Here is a 21573-nt window from a genome sequence, read left to right as displayed (position 1 = left end):
TTTCCTTCCAGGAGCCAGGATGGCTCTCTCCCAAGGGACTCACGTGCTCAGTGACCTTACAGCTTTCCGATCCACCGCCTTGCCAAGGGCAGAAGTCGGACTCGCTAACCCACGCTGCCCCAGGTCCCGGGGAGCCACGTTTTTAACGGGAGGCGGACCGGCAGCCCCGCCACGGTGGCCGGTTTGTCGGAGAGGCCGTCTTCGCTGGCTGGCGGGTCCTTCAGGCTCCTGGGCGAACGCGGCCCAGGCCCGGCGCTCGGCAGCGCCGCGCTCTGCCCGGCCGAGCCCCCCGCCACACGTCCCCCCGCCCACGCCGCAGGGGCCTGGCGCAGCCCCCGCCCGCCCGCCGCCCCACGGCCTTCCGCCGCGTCCCACCCCGGCCCCCGCGCTGGGCGGCTTTGCAGGGCCGCCTGCCTGCTCCAGCGCCTTCCACGAGGCACTTGGCAAAATCCTTTTCTTAATCCCTCTCAACTTCCTGTTTACATTTGACCTTACATCTTTTATGGGATTTTTTATTCACCACATTTGGGCAAGCTTGTCCTCATTTTAAAATGCTGACCTTTTTTTGTTTGTTTCAATTAAATTGAGCTACTTGGAGCTATCAGTGTATCACAAAGCGATGCTACAGTATTTTTAAGTCAATCTCTGAGCTGTTTAGGCATTTCTCGGTGTTGGTGCTGCTTCTTTAGGTTTTGGCTTTTGGGGGGGGCGGTATTTTTGAAGCCAATTGCCTCATTTACACGTATTTCCCTCTTTTACAGTTGTCTGCACGCTGGATTTGGCTTGCTCTCTTCTAACTCATCAGTCTCCTGATGGCTATGGCAAAGCGGCTCTCCCACCAGGACCCTCTTTAGCCAGCTCACAGCATCACTTGAAACCAAATCTGGAAGCCCACCTTTCCTTGTCGCGCTACATGCGGACTTCCAGTGCCTCTCAAGCAAGCTGCACCAAGCGAGGCCGTGACGCTTCCAGCGAGGAGAGTCTGATGCAGCTGGTGACACAATATTGGGGTAAGACAGATGTATCCGTACCACAAGCAGAAACTTCCCAGAAATACAAAGCAAGCGACGTGTCTGGGGACCCTTCCATAGCCTGTGGAAGGTTCTTAATTTCCTAACCCTGTAAATATCCTGACGCGGTTTACCGTTTAGTTGTGGAGTTTCTTACAGTATGATGACGAATCACCATTGCTAAACCACCACTGAGATTTTAAACACAATCTGGAAAAACCTACCTTACAATTGGCACCCAACCATCAGGCATTGTTTAGTGAGTTACGTGTGTTTAGAAGGGATACTCCAAAGTCACAAGTAGTCTTTGGCGGCTCCCAACCACCTTTTGCATCTTTCAGGGTTTTTAAAACCCTACAGATCTTTTCAATACACAACCAAACCAAATCCAAAAATCTGATGCCACCCCACAGAAGAACGTCGTCCTTTGACGGTGGCTTCTATCAGTGCGGACGCGCACTGCGATGCTCAGACCACGTTTTCAAAGTTATTTCAACTTCCCATGCACAGACAAGGAGTCATGCCATTTTCACAAAAGCAGAACCATTACAAATAGCTTCGAGTAGGAAAAACACAAGTGAAGAAAAAACTTTGTTGAACTTATTTCCCTTTCTTAATACAATACCTAGAAAGAGACTCCCCAATCCAAAAAAGAAACCCAGGTTTGTTCTTAAACAAAGAATGGGCCAAAACAATCCGCATCTTCCTCAAGACACCAGCAGTAATGCTCTATTTCAACAACAACAGAGATGTTTTGGATGTTTTTGATAAAATTTGGAACTGCAGTTTTGCCATCTATTTCCATGAAGTTTTAGGGCATGCCTTGTTAGGTACGTGTTCCGTTTCATTTTTAAATTAGGATGGTGATTTTAAGATGTCCACATCTTGAAACATCGCATACAGGAAGGCAGAGTTGGTATCACTTTTGAATGCTTGGAAAGATTCAAGTTGCTAAATGCTGCATTTCCTTTAAAGCTCTTCCTCGGTTTATAGGCTGGGGTCAGCCAGGAATAGAAACATAAGTCACTTCCTCCCTCCCCAATGGTATGCTGTGCAACTTAACCATATAGTTTTGATCCGCAAGTTGGAACAAACTAAGTCACAAAAACAAGTGAGCTATTAGCAATATTCCAACCTCCTGACTGTTATTTAATAAAGTATCAGACATTCCAACCTTAAACGTGTTAAAAGAATCTTTAGAGAAGAAGCTTTAAAGTGATAAAATAGGTCCAAGCTTATTTGTCAAGCCAGTTGCTCTGGTTGGAAAGTAGCTGTCAAATATCTAGTGTGACTAAGAATGTAATCTTGCAGGCATCCTAATATTAACTACTCACTTAAAAAAAAAAAAAATCCTCTGCTACTCAAAATAAAGAACTCCCAGTGTTCAGATTTTTACAACATTTACTTTTTATATGAGGAGTTTTAGCACTAAATTTCATTTTTATTAAATCATGCACATAACTTGCAAATAACCTGGCACTTCATTTGAACAGACTTGTCTTCTCTAACTATGGAAAGCTAATTCATTACAAAACTTGTTAGATTGGTTTTGTTAAAAATGAAGGTGTCAGAATAGCTTGTCAGTTTAGAAAATGGCAGACGTGTGGGGCTTTGTAGAAATACGTGGGGAGGGCAGAATTCATAAAACTATACGAAAATGAAACCAAGGGACTTTACAGGAGACCATGACTCAGATTTTTAAAAAAGATTACTTCCCACTGAAATCAATGTGGCCAAATGACCTTTAAGAAGCCTGGTCTGGGCTGTAAGAAAGTAGAACAGGTTAGAGAAAATGCTTTTTTCTGAAATGCGTATTAGAGTAGCAGCTCTTTTGTCTACAGACAGCACCAAGGGAAACCATATTCGTGATACAGGATCTCTTCCATACTTTGTGCTACTTCAAATAATAGAGAGACAGAGCATACAATTTAATGTTCGTTTTTCTTTTAAACCTTAAAGCTTATCAGTATCATTTGGTCAAAGCAAATAACACAAAAAGCATTACAAGTCTCTCCTTTCCTCCCAAAAGGGATTACATGGTTTATAAAATTAATGGGCAAAAAACCCATACCATCATTCTTTACAAGTTCGATTTTAATCTATGTTTGTTTGGAAATCCAAGGAAGGTAGTGAAAACAAACTTGCTTAATTTATTTTCAGGCAAGTACAACTTATGACCTTTCACTTTTTCTTTATGTTTTATTCCATTTTAAACCACTCTCTTCATAGCAAGCATCTCTTCAATACAATAATTTAGCATAGTCATAAGACCTAATCCTACTGCACTAAATGAAAACACAGTAATTTCTTTTGCTGAAATTTAGGAATTTAGAAAAAGTGGAGCAACCCTTCAGCCTCATCATAGTTGTTTTCCTCTGGAATCTACCAGAGATGACCACTGAAATAAATGCTACAAAAAAAAAAAAAAAAAAAAAAAAAGAGAGAAATCCACCGATACCTCTTTGGAGTTTCCTTATCAAGATCTTAAAACAGTTTAAAAGTTAAAATTTGGTAACAGAACAGTTTCTTGCATTCATGAGAAAACTGTCACACAGAGGTGAATCTGTTTCTAATAGTTCTTAGGGTAAAAAAAAAAAAAAAAAAAGCTAATTTCTTTAGGCTATTTTAACGACCCCCCAGCTCTCAGACATAACTCAGGGATGGTCTAACTCAACCTCTTGCCACTGAAAACTTCTCCGTCTTCTGCTCCGAGCACACACCGCTGCCCTCAGCCCCTCCTTCAGCACTGCGCCTGCCCACGCCCGGGGGCAGGGCGCGCTTCGCCCGCCCTCCCGCAGCAGCAAAAGGCACCAAGGCCCCAAACCTTTGAAAAGGAAAGTCCTAACAGCATGCATCTGTTCTTCCCACTTTTAGTTTCCCTTTGAATCCGTGAGGTACAGCCCCACACATTACGTAACCCCGCCAGCCGCCACATTTGATTGTCACTTGTGTGACAGCAAGACAGCACATCTACCCCAGAGACTTCTGTGTTTACAAGCGGTGCGGGCTTGCACCCCGATTTGGGCTGTATTTAAAGGCAAGCCCCTCGCTGCTGCGCGTGGGCCGTAACGCCTACTCACACGGGTCTCACCAGCAACGCGCCAGCCTCTACACAGCTCCTCTGCAAGGCCACGCTACGCAAGTCTGCAGCAGTCTGAAGAGCCTAGAGACCAGTACGGCACCTATACTGGACAGAAGATTTCTACTTGAAAGAATTTCTACTTTTTGTGTTCAAAAAAACAGGTAGATGTGGCACTTCGGGATATGGTTTAGTCTAGTCTACCCTTGATTGGTTTAGGTGGGCTTGGTAGTGTAGGTTAATGGTTGGACTGGATGATCTTAAAGGGCTTTTCCAACCTAGACGGTTCTATGATTCTGTGATTCTATACTTGGTGCAAGTTCTGCGTCACCACTGGTCAACACGACAAACGTCACCCGGGTTTGTCAGCTCTACCTGTCACAAAGGTGCGAGGACAGAACGGGTGGCTTTGAGGCTCCCCAAAGATCCGTCCGACCCCACCGTTTGCGTTGCTGACAAACGGGCAATGGATTTCCCCCCTCTCCTCCCTTAGTTAGCAGCGTACGTACTCAGGGTTTGCACTCCCTGGTTTCCACAGACTGCCGGCCCTCGCCTCTCCCCGCCCAAGGGACAGGGCTCCGTCGCCTGCTGCCCGCTCCCGCCTCTCCCGCAACCCGCCCCGACTGATTTCAGCCAACTCACCTGTTGACTCAATCTTCCTTTAAGTACGCTTCTTCCCACTGATTAAAGACCTATTTATGAGGAATTCTAGCATCCAGAAGGAATCCAACTTGGTCATTTCATACGCAATCTGCTGTTATTTCAATAAACACTTATTATCTTACTAAAATTAAACAGTGAAGTGACATTCCATACTCCTTCACTCATCTCCAGCATCCAAAAGCTTTTCTGGATACCATGTTCAGGATCTCTAATTTTTACAGCTTTTTTTAAGTGCCTGTTCTCCGATAAGACTGTTTTTCTTAAATATTTTATAGTGGCTTATATTCTAATCTACTCCATGTTTTAAGAGAACCAAGATGCAGAGTTCTCAAGATGCAGAGTTCTTTAAAAAACAGTCTAGTTATATCTACATCAACCTCATGCTGGGACGACACAATGAATTTTGGAGCAATTTGTACGTAACGCAAGATTAACAGAAATTCAACAGGCAAAACAAACCATCAAAGGACCTGGCAGCAAAAGTAACCCACAAAAAAAAAATATGAGAGAGAAAAGACCAGCCAGGTAATGTGCAAACTGAAATCAGGACATGAGACTATAAAGCCTGCCAGTAAATATATATATTTTTTTTTTAAGTTAACATGCATGGACTGCATTCTTGCATAACAAATCCCCATGTGTGCATGCAGCACATGCATGTTTTCAGCACTGCTTTATTAAAGGCCTTTAGCTGATGGCTTTAGTTATTGCTTGAGAAAGGTAACAGAAAACTCTTAGAAGGAAACAAAAATAAGCAAGAGGAAAAAACACAGAGATACACAGCCATACATAACATGCCTACGGAGTGGATGCGTTGATTTAAAATATATCATTACCTATTTACATCATCTGATCAAGTGAAAAGCTACAGAAAAACTATACATTTTATTTATGATAGCACATTACAACTGTATTCATACACACCTCATTTTGACGTGAGATGAGAGATCAGACAATCCTTTCCTGACAACACATCGATTTGACACTCAAAGCCACACCACGCAGCCTCATCTCTTAAGGTGTCAGTGAATGAATTGCAAGCAGTTAAAAACTGCTTAGGAGAGCAGTACGGAAACAAGCTCCAACAGAGACTGAAGTCCAGCGGCACACCGCCTCAGACTGCCTGACAAACACGCCGGGGTGACTCCTGTTTTCGAGGAGATGCTCCACCGAAGCAATCGCCATGTGCGGCGTTTCACATGTTCTGGCAGCACCACCCTGGCAGAGCTCCCCTTCCACGCGACGCTGTACCGCAGCCGTACCAGACCCTATTACTGCATTATTACATACGATCACACGCACACACACCAGGCGAGCAGGTTCTCCAAGCGATGACAACAAAAATAAACTGCATCAGCTGCTCTTTTCTGTCACGGATACCAGACTCGGCTCAGGAGAGACCGCACGCAGCAGCGCCTGGCAACAAAAATCACAAAGAACCCCAGAACTTCACACTTGTGCTCTTAAAAGCAGCTTATGACAGCACGGGAAGGCACGGCTTAGAGACACACCACGCAGGGTTTGGAGAACTTGCTGAAGCCCAAAGCAAGGCCAGAGCCCACGCTCCCCAAGCAGCCGTGTCCTTTCTGAACGCCCAGCTGGGACGGGCAGAGCGAACAAACCCCCCTCCCGCCACACACACTTCACACCGCTGGAAAGGAGCCCTGTAACGGCTGGAGGATTCTCATGCAAGTCCAAAAACTAATTTTCTATAAATTTCACAAAATTTCAAACCGCAGGCGTCCCGTTTTCACGCCCCTCGCAGCTCACCAAAGAGGTGCAGCCAAGCTACTGCCTACTTGTGAACCACGAGGTTATCCACCCTCAAAGCCCTCTTCTCAACAAGTACCTCCAGGAGAAGCAGGCATTCAAATATCCAGAGGCAGGAACACACACACAGAAAACCCCAACACGCTACACCCCACGCTCCAAGTTTCTAATACAAGACCGAAGCCCATGACGCAGCCAGGAGCCCACCAGAACAGATCTTTTAGATAAGGACAGCTACAGAACTCTTCCCACTTTTCCCGAGAGGCTGATAACCAAAGCATCGGATCTCAGATCCTCCAAAACAAACAAGAAAGAAAACCAAGCCACAAAGCTATAAAATCAATTCCATTATTTGCTTATTTGAATACACTACAGACTTCACTGATAATTGTTAGCTCTCACCTGACAGTACAGCAAGTTTCCCAAGTTTCCCAGGTCGTATTTTGGGGCAAACTACTCGTTTATGACCTGATTTCTTTTCTAAAAGAAATCTAGAATCCTGAGCAATACTTATTTAAAACTTAACTCTTATGCAAATGAAAGCAACCAGAAATATGAAATATCTGAATAAATCAACAGACGAGTAAGTTGTGCCCTGCTGCTCAGAAGTTTCGTATTAAATCTTGTGTGACCGTGATACATAAATATGATCGTGATCTCCAGCAGTTTTCTGACACATAGTAACTGTACAAAACCTATTACAAACAGCATGAAGAACGTATTACTGTAAAATCTAATGTGAACTCAATTTCTCAATGAGATTACTGTGGCACTGAACTGAATTCAAGACAGACATCATGATTATTTTGGAAATCCTTGCCCAACAGCAGCTTTGCCTTTGTGATCTCAGGATGGTCAAGATCTTTGATCAAAAAGTGGAAGTTGCATATAATATTGCATCTACACAAACAAAATAGTAGCAGCTTGTTGGATATTCATTTTCAAATTGCATCAGAAGTATAATTTTCTAGGAAGACTTAACACGGACCGAGAGCTCCATAGGTACAGACGGAATATGGCGTTTTAATTACAACCAATAGGTACGGACTATATTAAGAATGCAGTTGGCTGGTACAGAAATATACTCTACAGAAGATGTCAAGACGACTTCTGAAGAGCATCATTTCCTCCAGAAATCCACACAATCGTAGTGATTATTGATTTAAGGAACCATTATTATAAAACTCAATGTGATATCCTGGAGCAGTAACACCATGTCCTGGAATCTAAACTTCAGTCTCACAGAAGAGCAGCAAGAAAAACTGACGTCACCTACATTACAAAATCGAACGCCACGTGCTAGCCAGCATTACCTCTCCCCGAGCCAGAGCTTGAGAAGCCGCAGTTACACCTCGCTGCTACTGCCAAAACGCACCTCTGGGACACGTGAAGCAGCCATGTGAGAAACGCAGCGGTGGAGGCCGCAGAAGGAGAAGGGATGTGCTTTTGTCACCATACATATAGCTGTATTTCAGGCGATACAGGGCACAGCTCGCGCGCAGGAAGGCATCGTTTCAGCCAGGAAAAGAACTCTGGCAGAAAACTTGACAGCAGAGGCTAGCGTAAGCCGAGTCAGGTAAGGACGCAGGAGGCATGTGCACAACATTACACCTTCTTTGTAGTGAGGATGAGGTAAGGAGAAAAACCTCCAGGAGAGACAGAGTGATTGCACTAAATTGTTTTCCCAACCCAACACGCTACTTCTGGAAGCACAATTACTCACCCCTCCGATAACTACCATAATTCAAGATGCTGGACTTGTTATGCATGGGGGACGACCTGCATCTTCTTGTACTCCTGCGGAAAGGCAGCAAGAGTTGCACGTCCGCAGCCGTTCGGTTTCCTTTTAATTAAGTCTGCGATACTTAAGTGCTCCAACGCAGGGATGGAGTAGGCTCTGCACAGGTTACTCTCCGCTTAGACTCCTTTACCGGTGACCAGCAATCGCAGTCACAATTTCTCTCACCTTCACATATGGGCAACGTAACTGTAATTTTAGCATTTCATTCTTTTCTTACAGATACTTGAAACTGGCTGATGTGAAGTCAGTGCCAAGACAATAAGCTGAAATAATTTTTTTTCTTTTTTTGTGTGTGTTTCATCTATTCCAGCTGTATTGGTTCGCTTCTGTCCCATGGGGATGAGGCTATCCACTGACACTATCTGCCTAGTATTTCCAGAAACCAGCACTGAGAACAGGATTAACTCCTGGTCTGTGAGTGTCTTGGTTATTTAAGCAAAGGCTGCATTATAAATGGGTATCATAGTAGAGTGAATCAGTCAGAAAACCGCTGTCACGAGAACACCACGACTAATCTGTACGTGCAACAATGCAATACACTGATACTTCAGTAAATAAGATTAAAATTTGTGTATACTGCCAAATTCTGGGAGACAAAGACTATAAAACCAAAGGGAGCTTAAGACAACAAGCTCCCTGGGTCTGCTGCACAGTGTGCTCACTGTACAGTTAAATATTCTTCCCAGAAATCACACACTTGTTGCACACACACTTGTTTCTGTGTTTCTAAGAACAGTTAGAAGTTGATCATTTTATGAATGCATTTTAAAGTTCATTTCTGTATGCCAGAGGCGACACATTTTCAGTTATTTTAATAACACAAAGCCAAGATAATTGTAACTACAGCTCTACAAAGCTCTTCCCATTGCTTGTAACTTGGACTGAAGAGAGGATTTCATTGGTATGTTATTTATCTCAAGAATAATGCCATTGGAACCGTCTGCAGAATGCATACGTTGTGCTGTACCAGCACATCAGTGGTAGGACATCAGCTTAGGCAGTCTTCATCTACCCCAGAAAATGAATGTAGATTTAATCGTGTCTTGCAGTATTCCACAAGCAAGGGTTTTGTGAGGAGAAAAGTTACTACTGAGAAACATATGTTCATTTTCTCCCAGGCAAATTTCTGAGTGCTGAGAGTACTTGCTCTCCTCTTGTAAAGCTTGTGGAGAAGGCACTGATCATAACATCCAATAGTGCGGGAACGGATGTTTCTCAGGCCAGTGGTGAAGAGATTTAACAAAATGTCCTAAGTAAAAGGCTCCAAATCACATTTTGCACTGAAGTGCCAACACCGGATCCTTCCTTTGCTCCAAGAAGCACTCTGAAGAGACCCAGAAGCCACAGGCTACTAAAAAACCCAAACAACTAAAAAAAACCAACAAAACCCCCCTACCAGCTTCTTTTTATGGCCAGCTCACAGTAGGTAAGAAGATAACGGGTTAAAAGTTTTCTTTCTTGATTGAATATTGTACATCAATAAAAAAAAAAATATAAAGGAGCGTGGCTGAAATTTTTGCAACCAGCGTATCGGAGAAGTCACGGAAGTCAGTACAGCATCCGTTCCACTGAACTACATCTTAGGAACGAGACAGCAGAGAGTTGTGGAGGTATCCTTACACGAGCCCAAACGCACGCCTGGTAGGAGCACCGCCTTCCCCATCACACTTCCAATTAACTGCGGGATTTTGATCGCTAGAACAACAGTGTCTACCTTGGAAACTCAACTAGGTTAAGCATATCCACGGGTGAACGGTGCTCATGGACAGAGATCCTGAATCTGGTATGGAAATACCAGAAACAGCGTCTCTCATTTTGCAAAGTGTAACAAACATAAACCAACTTTGGTACAAGCATTACATCCAAGACAGCAGTGCCAGGTTCTTCCTCTACGATTTTCACTTCTTGAAGTGTTAGGCAGTATTTAAAAAAAAAAAAAAAAAAAAAAAAAAAGGAAAAGAAAAGAAAAGAAAAAAAAAAATAGAGGAAGCCCCCAAAGGCCCACCTGCTAGGTGGTGGCTATAAAAGGGGACCTAGGAAGAGAGAACAGCTTGGTAACCTTTTAAAATGTAGAAATAATTCCAGTTTGCAGCTACATATACGCATAGAATAGTTACGGCTTGCTCATTTCCAGAATGAGCAGTAATAGCCAAAGTAAGACGAGATATTTGTATCTCCAAGACAATTTGCTCCCACTGTGTAAAAGTCATCTTTAACACAGTAAATATATGATGTAGGAGTTGTGTAATACATGTATTTCACACTTAGGAGAAGATTCGTGAGTAAGCTGGTTCAACTACAGTTTTGCTTTCACTGCCAGCAGAGGAGTACGATGGGGTTAAACCATTACTTAAGATGGATAAGAAAAAAATGCAATGGGCAACAAAAAATCAACTTCTGTTTTATAAGCTAGAACTAGGTTTAAAGTAGAGATCATTGTGGGGGGAAATAAATTAGTAGAAATTAACAATTTGGGTTGGGCTCAGAAAAACCCACTCAGCTATCAGCTAGCTGCAGCTAAAACTGGAGAAAGTGGATTACATCTTGCATGACCTATCATTTACCTAGCCACCTTTTCACAGCACCTTAGAGCACATCCTGTGGAACATTCCTGATTCGCCTCTTTCTGCCAAAACAATTAGGTTTTTTGTCATGTATTTCCAAGAGTCCAAACCCAAGTACGGTATTACATTAAGCTGACAAATCACAACACAGACTACTGAAACCCTGAGCTCTCCCTCCAAATAACAAGTCTGGTTTTTATATCAAAAGAGAATTATTAAAAAAGACATATTTCCATATGTACCATACGTTATATACTGCTGAGTCAGACAACATTTGAAGTACTACGTCCAACCGTGCCAAGCCACCGGCCTTGGCCAAAAGCCAAGCTGAAACAAGGCGGCAAGACAAACGGACAGCTGACCTCTACCATTTCTAGCAAATGGTCGCTCCTTCCCCTGCCTTCTAGTGCAGCATCCGGGTCCGAGAAGGATCCCTGCTACAGAGCGACGGCAGAAAGGTAACTTCTCCTGGAAGCAAGGCTTCGGACTGCGACCGACCAGCAAAACCTTTCCCCCCTTCCAGATTCTCCTCCTCTGTCACGGCTTCTCGCAGCTCCTGCCCTTTCTTCAGCTTCCTTAATGATCCCTATCCCCCACAAGCTGAAGTGCTAGGAGTGATTTCAAATGTAACAAGAGAAGCCGTGACACTGCCAATGGGGCCCAGTTTCTGTAACTTCTGGCTGCAGGCAAAGCGAAGCAGCGCACAGAAACCCCGCGTCGCTGAGCTGCTTCTCACCGTCCCGCGCTCCCCACGCAGTAAGCCACATCTCCAGGAAGTCGGGGGAATAAAAAAGTCGAGCGACGGATTTAATGTATATACCACGCAAGAGTCCTACGAGCGTGTGTCGCTAAAGTCATTTCCTTGAAATTTAACAGTTTTCACTGGCATCTGCGTAATAAATCACGAATACTATCCCATCAGAGGCGGACACCGTCAAACCCTCTCATTCTTCAGTCAAGCATTTACCAAACGCTTCCAGCCCATTTTGCTCCTCTTCCAGATGCTCTCTCACTTCTTCTGTTAAAGAAAACCTAAGGCAAACTGTCTCGGTTAGCCTACTTTTTTCCCTCCCCCTTATTCGATCCACCTTCTCCCGAGCCTGCTCCTCCGGGATCGGCCGGCGGCTCGCTGGCTCAGTGGGGACCGCGCCGAAGCAGCCCCGCAACAACGCGGGCCCGCCGGCTGAAATTGCGCTGCTGCTCAAGAAGATTGCGCGCATTAGCTGCCGAAACACCGAGCTGCACTTCCAAGCTTTTTTCGCACCTCAGCACAAGCACTGGCAGAGCATTCTGCAACCCGGAGATCCAGCCAGCCGTTTATCGACTATCGCCAATTCGCTCGCATCGAACAAATTTCCAAAGTTCGTATTCTGCTTGTTAACTTCAGAGTAGCTCCTACCGTTCACAGGAAAATTGATTAGCTTTCTCAGTCCTGATTATCACTTGTCTCATTAAAGACAGCACGCTGTGCTAGCCTTAGAAGCAAAATCGCTCAAAAATTGCGTGACATCAATTCAGGACCGTGTGTGTATAAAGAGACATTACCCGCTTTCCATCAAAACAGTCAGATTAAATACCACCTGAACACCAGGACAGAACTGCAGCTTTTCTTCCCATATATTTAGTATATAATTAATATGTTAAGAACAGTCAAATAATTCTACCAACACCAAGAAATATTTCCTATTGGAAACTGAAGTTTAGCAATTCTGAATTCTCAAAATCCCAGCCTTCACAATCAGTACAAAAAAAAAAAAAAAAAAAAGAGACCACAGGAACCTGGCAAGATAGTCTCTCCTTTGTTTCTGAAACAAATGCCAATTTTGTTAAGTCTTCTGTAAGATAAACAAACAAATCCACAATACATCACCTTAAACTAACCCAGTTTAGACCAAATATTTCTGACAAGGCTCAGGAAGAAAGAGAATTCCTGCTGCAAACCCAGGGCTCATTACTGTCTCAAACATTTTAAAAAGAAGATGGAGCTGCCTCTATTTTAGCGGGGGGGGGGGGGGGGGGGGGGGAAGCAAACCCAAACAATGTTGGTTTTAGAATTGGACTTGGTAGTTTTAGTCTGTAAAAATCCTTGGGAAGCAAGAACAGCTTGCAGAAAGGCTAGAAAGAATGAATTTTTAGGCAAAACTCAACTCGGGGCCACCCCAAAATTCTTTACGCATTCCTTAATTTAAGGGGGAAAAAACCCCATCCATTCTGTTAGGGCAAAAGCAAGCAATGAAATATAAGACAACCTTGCAGGAAGCAAGAACGCAAACGCTTGCAGCACACCGTTCCTCACACTATCCAGTGGTGCAGGCAGGCTTTTGCCTGCGGTGCCGAGGATGCTCCCTCGCCTGCAACAGGAGCTCCCGGCAGCACGCCGGCCACCGCCGCCTGCCCGGCTCCAGACACACCGAGCACGCTCCTCAAAATTGCTTCATAAAGCAGCGATAACATCTAGCACTGCTGTCCTCTTTACTCCAGGATCAGATGTATTCCGCACACATTAGTTGCTTGAGTGGGTTTTTCACCACAACATTATCAGAAACGTAGCACGTAAAATTGGTGTTTATGAAATTCCCCAAACGCCGGACAAACATCTACATGTAAATCATTCACCTATGAATGCGCTTAGTTCTGCAAAATAAAAACAACGCGTGAACTTCACAGAAGTAGTCTCAAAAGTGATGTTTCCATTATCTACAAGGAATCTGCTTACTTCAAGTCACTGAAATTCACCTCCCAAACCCAGAAATAGTTCTTCTTGCTTTGATACAGATTTTAGAACGATTGCCACTGAAGATACAGCAAGAACAAAATAAAAAAACCCACCAAAAAACCCCCATGCAACAAACTAAAAACAACATGGAAGCTGGGCTGATTATGTGAAAGGTTAGCACAAAGGATTCCTACTCTGTCAAAATAAATGATAAGGCACATTCAATATTCATATATCAAAGTGGAATTTATCCACAAATTCCAATTTCCCTTTCTGGATTCCTTACATTACAAATTGCTTTAAACACTTCCAAGAAAAAACAGAAACCCGCATCTTCACTACAAAAATCAAAACCTGTAAAAGAAATCTAGAATGAAAGCAAGTTAAAAGTTGCCTTCCTGAAACAAAGAAGAAATCCTCACACACCTCATTCCAGCCGTGGGAAAATGGAGCAAATAATGCGTAGGGAGAGCCCCGGGACTGGCGGCCACCACTCTGGGGATCAATTGGCAGCGGGGCAATAAAAAACAGAAAGTCAAAACAGATACTTCATTAAAAGCCTAAGATTACTGGTTTTACGTACATGGACTTGAAAAGCCATTTTCTAAGACTGCACAGAAGCCCAGCAAAACCCTCTTCCTCCACCGAGACCAGACACCGTACTTGTGCTAGTATGTGTTAAACAAAGAACAGCTCAGGAAAACACACCTAGGTGTTCACACTGAAATCAGAACCCGTCCCCGGCTGCGAGAGGAGACGTACACAGCGACCCACTGAGAACGCTGCCAGCATCACGCTGACTCCTGAAGGGCAGAGAAGTATTTTACTTGAATATCTGCACTACTGAATTACTTGTAGAAAACACTACTGTAAAGCCACTTGAAATACGTGCTAACCAGCTCCCCTAAAATACCCTGCTCCCAAAAAACCACCTATAAGCAAGCCCTCCTCCACTCCTATTTAAGAGTTAAATTCCAGGTATGTTTAAATCTTACTCCAAATATTTTTATCTCTTTAAATGCAGTTATTAAACAAACCGATGAGTATTTCCTACTCGGAATCTTCTTGTCCATGTAAGGTAAACGCAATACCAAGCAAAGCTAAAACTCTAGTTCAGCTTAAATGTAATTCTCAAAATTCACCCAGCAACCAAGTTATTTTTGCGCATAACATTTAAGTAACACTCAGAAGAGGAAAAAAAAAAACCAAACCAAAAAACCCCACACCGTGATTGATCCTCTAACCCTTGAGAATGAAGCAGCTTTTGTATACACTTCAATACTTCCTTCTATACTGCCTTGTGTATGGACCCTTCTAGCACATACTCCATTTTCTCTCTAGGTCGTATCTTAGAATTCATTATTGCTTATTTTTTAAAGCACATCAGCTCCCCTCCTCCTTTCTCCCCTTTAGTACCAACAGTTGAGTACTTGGTTAAAGCTACTATCGTACCATGGAATAAACACACGCCAGGGATGTCTGACCAGACAGCCGTACATAACAAATGAAAAAGGGATGACTGACTTTGAAAGCAAAGAAAAAACAAACCACAAACCAGCATGCAAGCAGTTGTGCTAAACATACTTGTAGCATTTTAATAAAGAGCAACAAAAACTAATTACCTTGAATAGCCATTAGAGAAAGCAGGTCTGCCAGAAAGATTGAGCGTTCCCAAAGGAGCTAACGTCTCATCCCCTGATCCCTGGCACCTATTCCAATTTTCTGAACCGGCAGGAAGAGATGGAATGATATTAAAAATTGGTTTCTGATCCTGCTGCTGAGAGAGCGATGCAGTATTTAAATCATAGTGATACATTTGTCCCCCAGAGGTACTGACACCATGGATAGATATGGCAGAGACTTTAGTACCCAGCAGATTAGACCCAGAGAAGTTTGCCTGACAATAAATTGGGCCCATGTTTTCTTGCTTTATGCCAGGAGTACAGAGTTCAATGAAGTCTTCCTTTTCTGTTTTCACTTGAGGCATTGGCATTTTGGAACTGGGTAAAAGGTCACCACGGTCATTAATTTTAGGTTTAGTGTCAGATAAAATAGGAGGCTTGCAGTCTTCGCTGAGATTTCCTTCCAGGAGAAATGCATCATCTGCAGATATCGGGGACAGCAAGCCACCGTCATCTAGCAACGGGTCAAGCCTCCACGGGCTCCCATTGGGCTCTTTGCCAGGCGATACCGGCGGCAATTCTAAATCCTGGAGAATATCCAGGGTGCTTTGGTCTTCAGAGAATAATTTCAAGTTGCCACCGTTCGAGCCAACCTGGCTTTGGACTGCAGTTCCTGACTCCAAAGGGACGCTGCGGCCAGCCATGCCTGGGAAATCCGGCTCAAGCGGCGCCTCAGCAGATATTGCTCCCTTTGCGTCCTCGGCCAGGCTCGAGGACTTGTTCAAGCTCGCAATACTTTCTTCCAGGAGCCTGAAGTCCGTTTCTCCAGAAGGGATGCCGATTTGGCCCTGCTGCGAAAATCCAAGGTCGTTTCCCATCACTTTTGCGTCTGTTTCACCCATGTACAGTCCCATCGAGAGCGATACTGCCTTGGAAAGGTCGGGCTGAGGCACATTGTTTACTAATCCTTTTGAAAAGTCAGCCAAAGCAGGTTGCTGATTGGAATCCGACTGAGAAGACGCGGGGAGAGGAGATGTAGACACAGGGGCTTGCAGAGTAGCTCCACCCCTGAAGGGTGGATGAAAGTCCATCACGATCCCTCCTTTGGTACTGATGAGCGCATTTTTCCTTGTTTCGTCCTGATCCGATGGGTTCAGCAGTTCTTTGGAATCCATTACATTAACATTAGCTATAAAAAGATCAGAAGCGTTCAAAGTTAGCACAGTAAGGATATTTTAATAACAGCTTTTAAAAAAAAAAAAAAAAAAAAAAAGTGTAAATCATTAGCCTGGCGAACCTGGTTTAGCTCCTCAGAGAACGAAAGCACAGCAAACCAAGCTACAAACTGACACTTTCTTGAACCTGCTGGTTTTGTTTTTTGTTTTGGTTTTTTGTTTGGTTTCCCCCCTCCCCCCGACTGGTAACAAGGAAGTGTATTTTTTAAAGCTTCGCTAAACCTGGATGAAGTGGTAAGTCTGCCTGCATGCAACTCAGAATCAGGCTGCAGCGTAAGACACCTCTCTGAGCACCCTCTCTAGCTCTGCCACCCTAGCCTGGCAAGCAAGGAGGCGTAAGAATTGGTAAAGAACCCAATTTACAAATTTTGGAAGGTTAACTTCCCCTAGTATTTAATTCCATCTCGAGCAGGGCAGGGGAGAAGGACGGCCTCCACCTTTCCCGAGTCGGTTCCCTCTCTCCCCGCAGCTTCGGGTGCATCACCCACAACAGGTACTGAAACCTCCCGAGCCAGCTCTCAAACACGGCACCTACCCGCCAGAAAAAATCCAAGTGGGTTTTTTTATTGTCCAGGAGCTACACAACCTCCCCACCACAAAACACAAAGTTTGCCGTCTTTGCACAGGTTCAGCTTAAAATACAGCTCGTGAATCTTGAGGTAAACTCAATTCTTTAAATACATCTTAAATTTATAAATACAAGCGAACTGAAAATAAAGCAGAATTTTTATTAGCTCCCAACACTCTAACAGCTCACGGCTATTCTCCAAACACATCTAACAGTGAAAACAAATCTCCCGAGTTTCATCTGTTTGTATTTACTACATTGATTTTCAGCACAGAGCACAAAGAGTCGGAGAATAACTGTAAATTCTTCGGCAAACTTTCTACGCTGTTTGCCTACGGCCTAACGCTGACAGCGCCCAGCTCGCACTCCCCCCAGCCCGTAAGGGGAGGCAATGCCCAAGCCAGAGCCCGGCCACGGAATTATCCATCGAGCACAGCGACCCAAGAGCGCTCACAACAAGCTTACGGTCGCCTTAATTATAAACCCGCCAGCTCCGCCGCCCATTTTCTCCAGAGTCCCGACGAACGCCGCTGCTTTCTGCACGCCAAAGTTAAGGCTGCGATCAACAAAAAGTCCCCACGTGTACAAATTTTAAGCTCTGGCCTGGGTGAAAGCGTCCCGCGCGGGAGCGGCTCAGCGCGAACCCCGCTCCTTGGCCACGGCTGCGCTCGGCCCTTGCGAGCGCCGCGCAGGGGGTCCCTTACCCGTGCTTGCCAAGCTGCTGGGTCTCCCGGGTCACGCCCGGGGAGCCGCGCTCCCACCGGGACCACCGCACGCAGCGCCGAACGGCGACGGGGCAGCTCCCCGAAATGTCACGGATCGCAAACGGCACGGAAATATCCCTGGGCCGCTTAAGGTGGACACCGCGACAGCGACTGGAAAAAATATTATAGCTATCTACCTCCAGTTTTGCCTTTTTTTTTTTTTCCTCTTTTTTTTTTTTCCTCTCGACACGAGGGGGAGGTAAAATGTAGTTATTCCATTTGACAATTTCTCCAACGTCAAAAAAAGCAGCGCACCATCCAGCGTAGGAAACGTGTCAAAAATCAGATGCGAGAGTCTGCCCAAAGGAGGAAAAAAGCTGCGGATACTTAAAACTGCCGGATTACAATAAATTCTCCTTCGCAAAGTATAGTTTTCAGAGAAATGTGTCGAGACCTGTTGAGCCGTCTCCCTGGCACACCCACTTCTGCAAAATAAGACCAGCCCATGGCTGCGAGGCTGCACTCGGGCTCGGCTCCCCCCCCCCCCCCCCCCCCCCTCCTCCTCCTCCTCCTCCTCCTCCTCCTCCCCCCGGCCCCCCCGACGAGCAGACCCCGCCGCGGGGCCGGGGAAGGCCGGGGGCGGGCGGGCCGGCTGCCGGCGGACACCCCGCGGCCCCGGGGAGGGGGGGTCCCCGCCTCCCGCCGCCGCCCCGGGCACCCACCTCGGGGAGAGGGGACGGGGGACGCCGCCGGCCCGGCCGTGCCCCCTCCCGTCCCGTCCCACGCCGGGATCCTTGCGGGGGCGGCTGGGCTCGGCTCCCCCCGCGCCCCGGGGCATTCCTGCGGGCCCCTCCCTCCCCGCCTCCCGGGAACTTCCCGGCGCGAAGCCGCCGGCCCGGCCTGCGCCCCCCGGACCCCCGGCTCCCTTACCTCGTCCAGGGGAGGGCGCTGGGGCTCCTTCAGCCGCCGACGGCCATGGCGGCGGGGGCGGCGGCGGCTGCAAGGGGCGAGGAAGTCAACAGCCGCCCCTCTGGGGGCCGCGGCGGCCAGCACCGCTCCCCCCGCTGCTGCTGCTGCTCCTCCTCCTCCTCCTCCCGCCGGCCCGAGACCCTGACCGAGTCCCCGCCCCGCCCGCTGCCACCGCCGCGGCGCCCCCTCCGTTAATTAGCGCTAATTGCCTCCGCGGACTTCGCTCCCCCCCCCCACCCCCCCCCGCCTGCCTTCCCCCGGCGCCCGCCGCGCCTCCCCGTCCCGTCCTTCCGCGGGCAGCGCCGCGCTCGGCGCTGCTCTGCCCCCGCCACAAAATGGAGGACGGCGGCGGCAGCCTCCTCCCTCCCCCTCCCTCCCTCCCTCCCTCCCCCCGCCTCCCCGACGTGGAGAGGGGAGTGGAGACAGCGGGCGCGGAGCGGGGCGGCCGCGGCAGCGCTCCCGCCGCACGCCTCGCCTCGGCCGGGCTGGGCACGGCGCGGCCGCCGGCCCTCGGCACCGCGGGGCAGCGCCCGGCGGGCCCCGAGCGAGGGGGAACGGTGCGACCTGTCGGCTGCGGCGGGCAACTGCAGCCCGCGGCCCGGCGCGGGGGGGAGCGGGGCCGCCCGCTCGGCCGCCCCTCGCCCCCCGCTCCCGCTGAGGGCCCGCCCGCGGCGCAGGGGAGCGAAGCGGCGGGCGCCAGCCCGGGCCGACCGCGCCGAGGAAGCCGCCGGGCCGCCCCGCCGCTTTCCTCTTTCGCTTCCTCAGCTTCCGAGCCGGCGGGCAGCGTCCCCGGGGCCGCCCCGCGGCCGCCCTCCCCCTTGGCCGCCTCCCCCCGCCTCGGCTCCGGCCGCCTCCCCGCGCCCGGGCCGTTCTCCCCGCGGGGAAGGGGCGAGCCCCGGGCCTGGGCCCGGCGGGGACCACCCGCGTCCCGGGGCAGGGCCGCCCCGCCATGGCCCGCCGGGGGAGGCGGAGGGCGGTGGGGAAGGCGCCCGGGAGCTTGCCGGACAGCGCGGGGCCGGGAGTGGGATCGTGGAGCCGAGGAGCTGGGAAGGGGCTTGGAGATCGCCCGGTCCGACCGTTCCCTGACCCTGCCCGGGCCGCCGCTGCACCAGCTCAGGGCAGAGCAATAATGAATTTCATGTTGCCTGGCTCGCTGGCTGGGTTATTCTTAATGAAAGGAAAACTGGGAATCACTAAGGTTGGAAAGGCCCTCTAAGACCATCAGCCCAACACCCCCATGCCCACTAAACCATGTCCCCAAGTGCCACCTCTACACATTTATTGAACCCCTCCAGGGCTGGGGACTCCCCCACCTCTCTGGGCAGCCTGTTCCAATGCTTGGCCACTCTTTCCCTGAAGAAATTTCTCCTAATTTCCAACCTAAACCTCCCCTGACCAACTTGAGGCCATTCCCTCTCATCCTATCGCTTGGTCCTTGGGAGAAGAGCCCGACACCCCCCTCCCTGCCCCCTCCTGCCAGGAGCTGCAGGGAGCGAGGTACAAACTGGGATGGACGGCGTGGGGGCAAATCTGTGAAGAGAGACCCAAAAAACCCTCAAAATGCTGAGGGAATGAGAAGAGACACCGAGGGGGCAGGGAGAGAAACATCTGTCCACCAGCAAGCACTGGAGGTATAGATGTTTTCCTTGAGAAATACGAGTAAACCCCACAAATTATGGCAGCATTTCACCGAGAAGTTAACAGATTTGGGCATTTTTTCAACTAAACAAAGCAACTGGGGAGTGCCCCGGTCTGCAGTTGGGTCTGGGCCGCAGAGGCGTCAAGAAGGAAGCGCTGGTGGTGGGACATCCCCAGCAGCTCCCTCTGCCTGTCCCCGGGACAGCCCTGCCTCGCCAGCCGCTCCCGTGTGCCGCGTTTCGGGGCAAGAAAAGACCAGAAATTGTCAGTACGGAAGCAGAACTGGAGTTAAAAACATCAATGAAGTAAACCGGCAAAGTAGAAAATGCTGCCGCTTTGGAGAAGTGGTGAAAGAGCCGAGGGGGAGGAGGTTGCCCTTCCAGTGTAGGAGAAGCAATTCTCTTGGGCTCGGCTTTCCCTGGCACTGACAGAAATTCGGGCTGATGGGGGCAAGAGAAACGGCGATTCTCCGTTTATGAAGATACCCGTCGTTCTGATTTGGGACAATTAAATGAACCTGAAGATAATGACCAGATAATGCTCGCGCTGGGACTGTGCTGACAAGCAGTATCTAGAAATGGTTATTATGGCACCTGATAAATTATTTTACACAGAACAGGTTACATCCGTGAAATGTGTTTTTGTCTTTCCAGCTGTTTAAATGCAGATTTGGGGATTCTTCTACAAGGAAGGGAAAGAAAAGGCCAAGTAAAAGCACAGATTTTAAAGCACAATTAAACTGCCCTTTTTTTTTTTTTTTTGAAGTAATAAGTTTTTTACGCGCCACATTAACTTTTGGAACATACTGATTTACGTTTAAAAACGCAAAATAAATGCACGCAATATTAGCTTAATATTCATTTATGTTTCACAAATTGTGAAAAATGGTTCTAAAACTTCTAGATATTCCTCTGCAATCTCCCTTAATCTAATGCATTTTTGAAAGACATTTAAAGTAGCACTCAAAACTGTCTTCTGGTGCTTTTTGAGTGATGCAATGAATTTACAGCTAACAGGAAACACTTCTTCCCATACAAGGGAAATAGAATAGCAGAAGTCAGACTATTCACAAATAGCTTGAAATCTTTGTTACCAGGTACAGGAATGTTGCAGAGGTCCTCGGTATTAAATAAAGGCAAGAATGTCTCTGGAAGCGTGAAATCCTAACGTGCGGCTGGGACTATACCTGGAAAATTTACTTCACTTCTCACTCTGTGAATATTCTACCGCAGAA

At 47.3% G+C, this 21573-nt stretch overlaps 1 protein-coding gene across 4 annotated transcripts in view; it reads right to left on the bottom strand.

Moving 5' to 3' along the window:
• Positions 1–18689, bottom strand: part of NR3C1 (nuclear receptor subfamily 3 group C member 1) — a 70579-nt gene extending 51890 nt beyond the window's left edge. For 2 of the 4 annotated variants that reach the window (XM_075714862.1, XM_075714864.1), the window contains exons 1-2: positions 18663–18689; positions 15226–16414 (exon numbers count right to left, since the gene is read on the bottom strand). In XM_075714862.1, the coding sequence (XP_075570977.1) occupies positions 15226–16400 (1175 nt within the window). In that variant the 5' untranslated portion in view covers positions 16401–16414; positions 18663–18689. Of the gene's footprint in view, positions 1–15225; positions 16415–17929; positions 17950–18047; positions 18218–18662 lie in introns of those variants that run through there. The other 2 variants (XM_075714865.1, XM_075714863.1) reach the window with 2 other exon arrangements.
• Between the last annotated feature and the right edge of the window lie 2884 nt (positions 18690–21573).

The sequence above is a fragment of the Pelecanus crispus genome, chromosome 8 (genome assembly GCF_030463565.1).
Source record: "Pelecanus crispus isolate bPelCri1 chromosome 8, bPelCri1.pri, whole genome shotgun sequence".
NCBI classification, from domain to species: Eukaryota; Metazoa; Chordata; class Aves; order Pelecaniformes; family Pelecanidae; genus Pelecanus; species Pelecanus crispus.
Note: the sequence above shows the minus strand (reverse complement) of the source record. Positions and strands in the feature narration are given on the sequence as shown.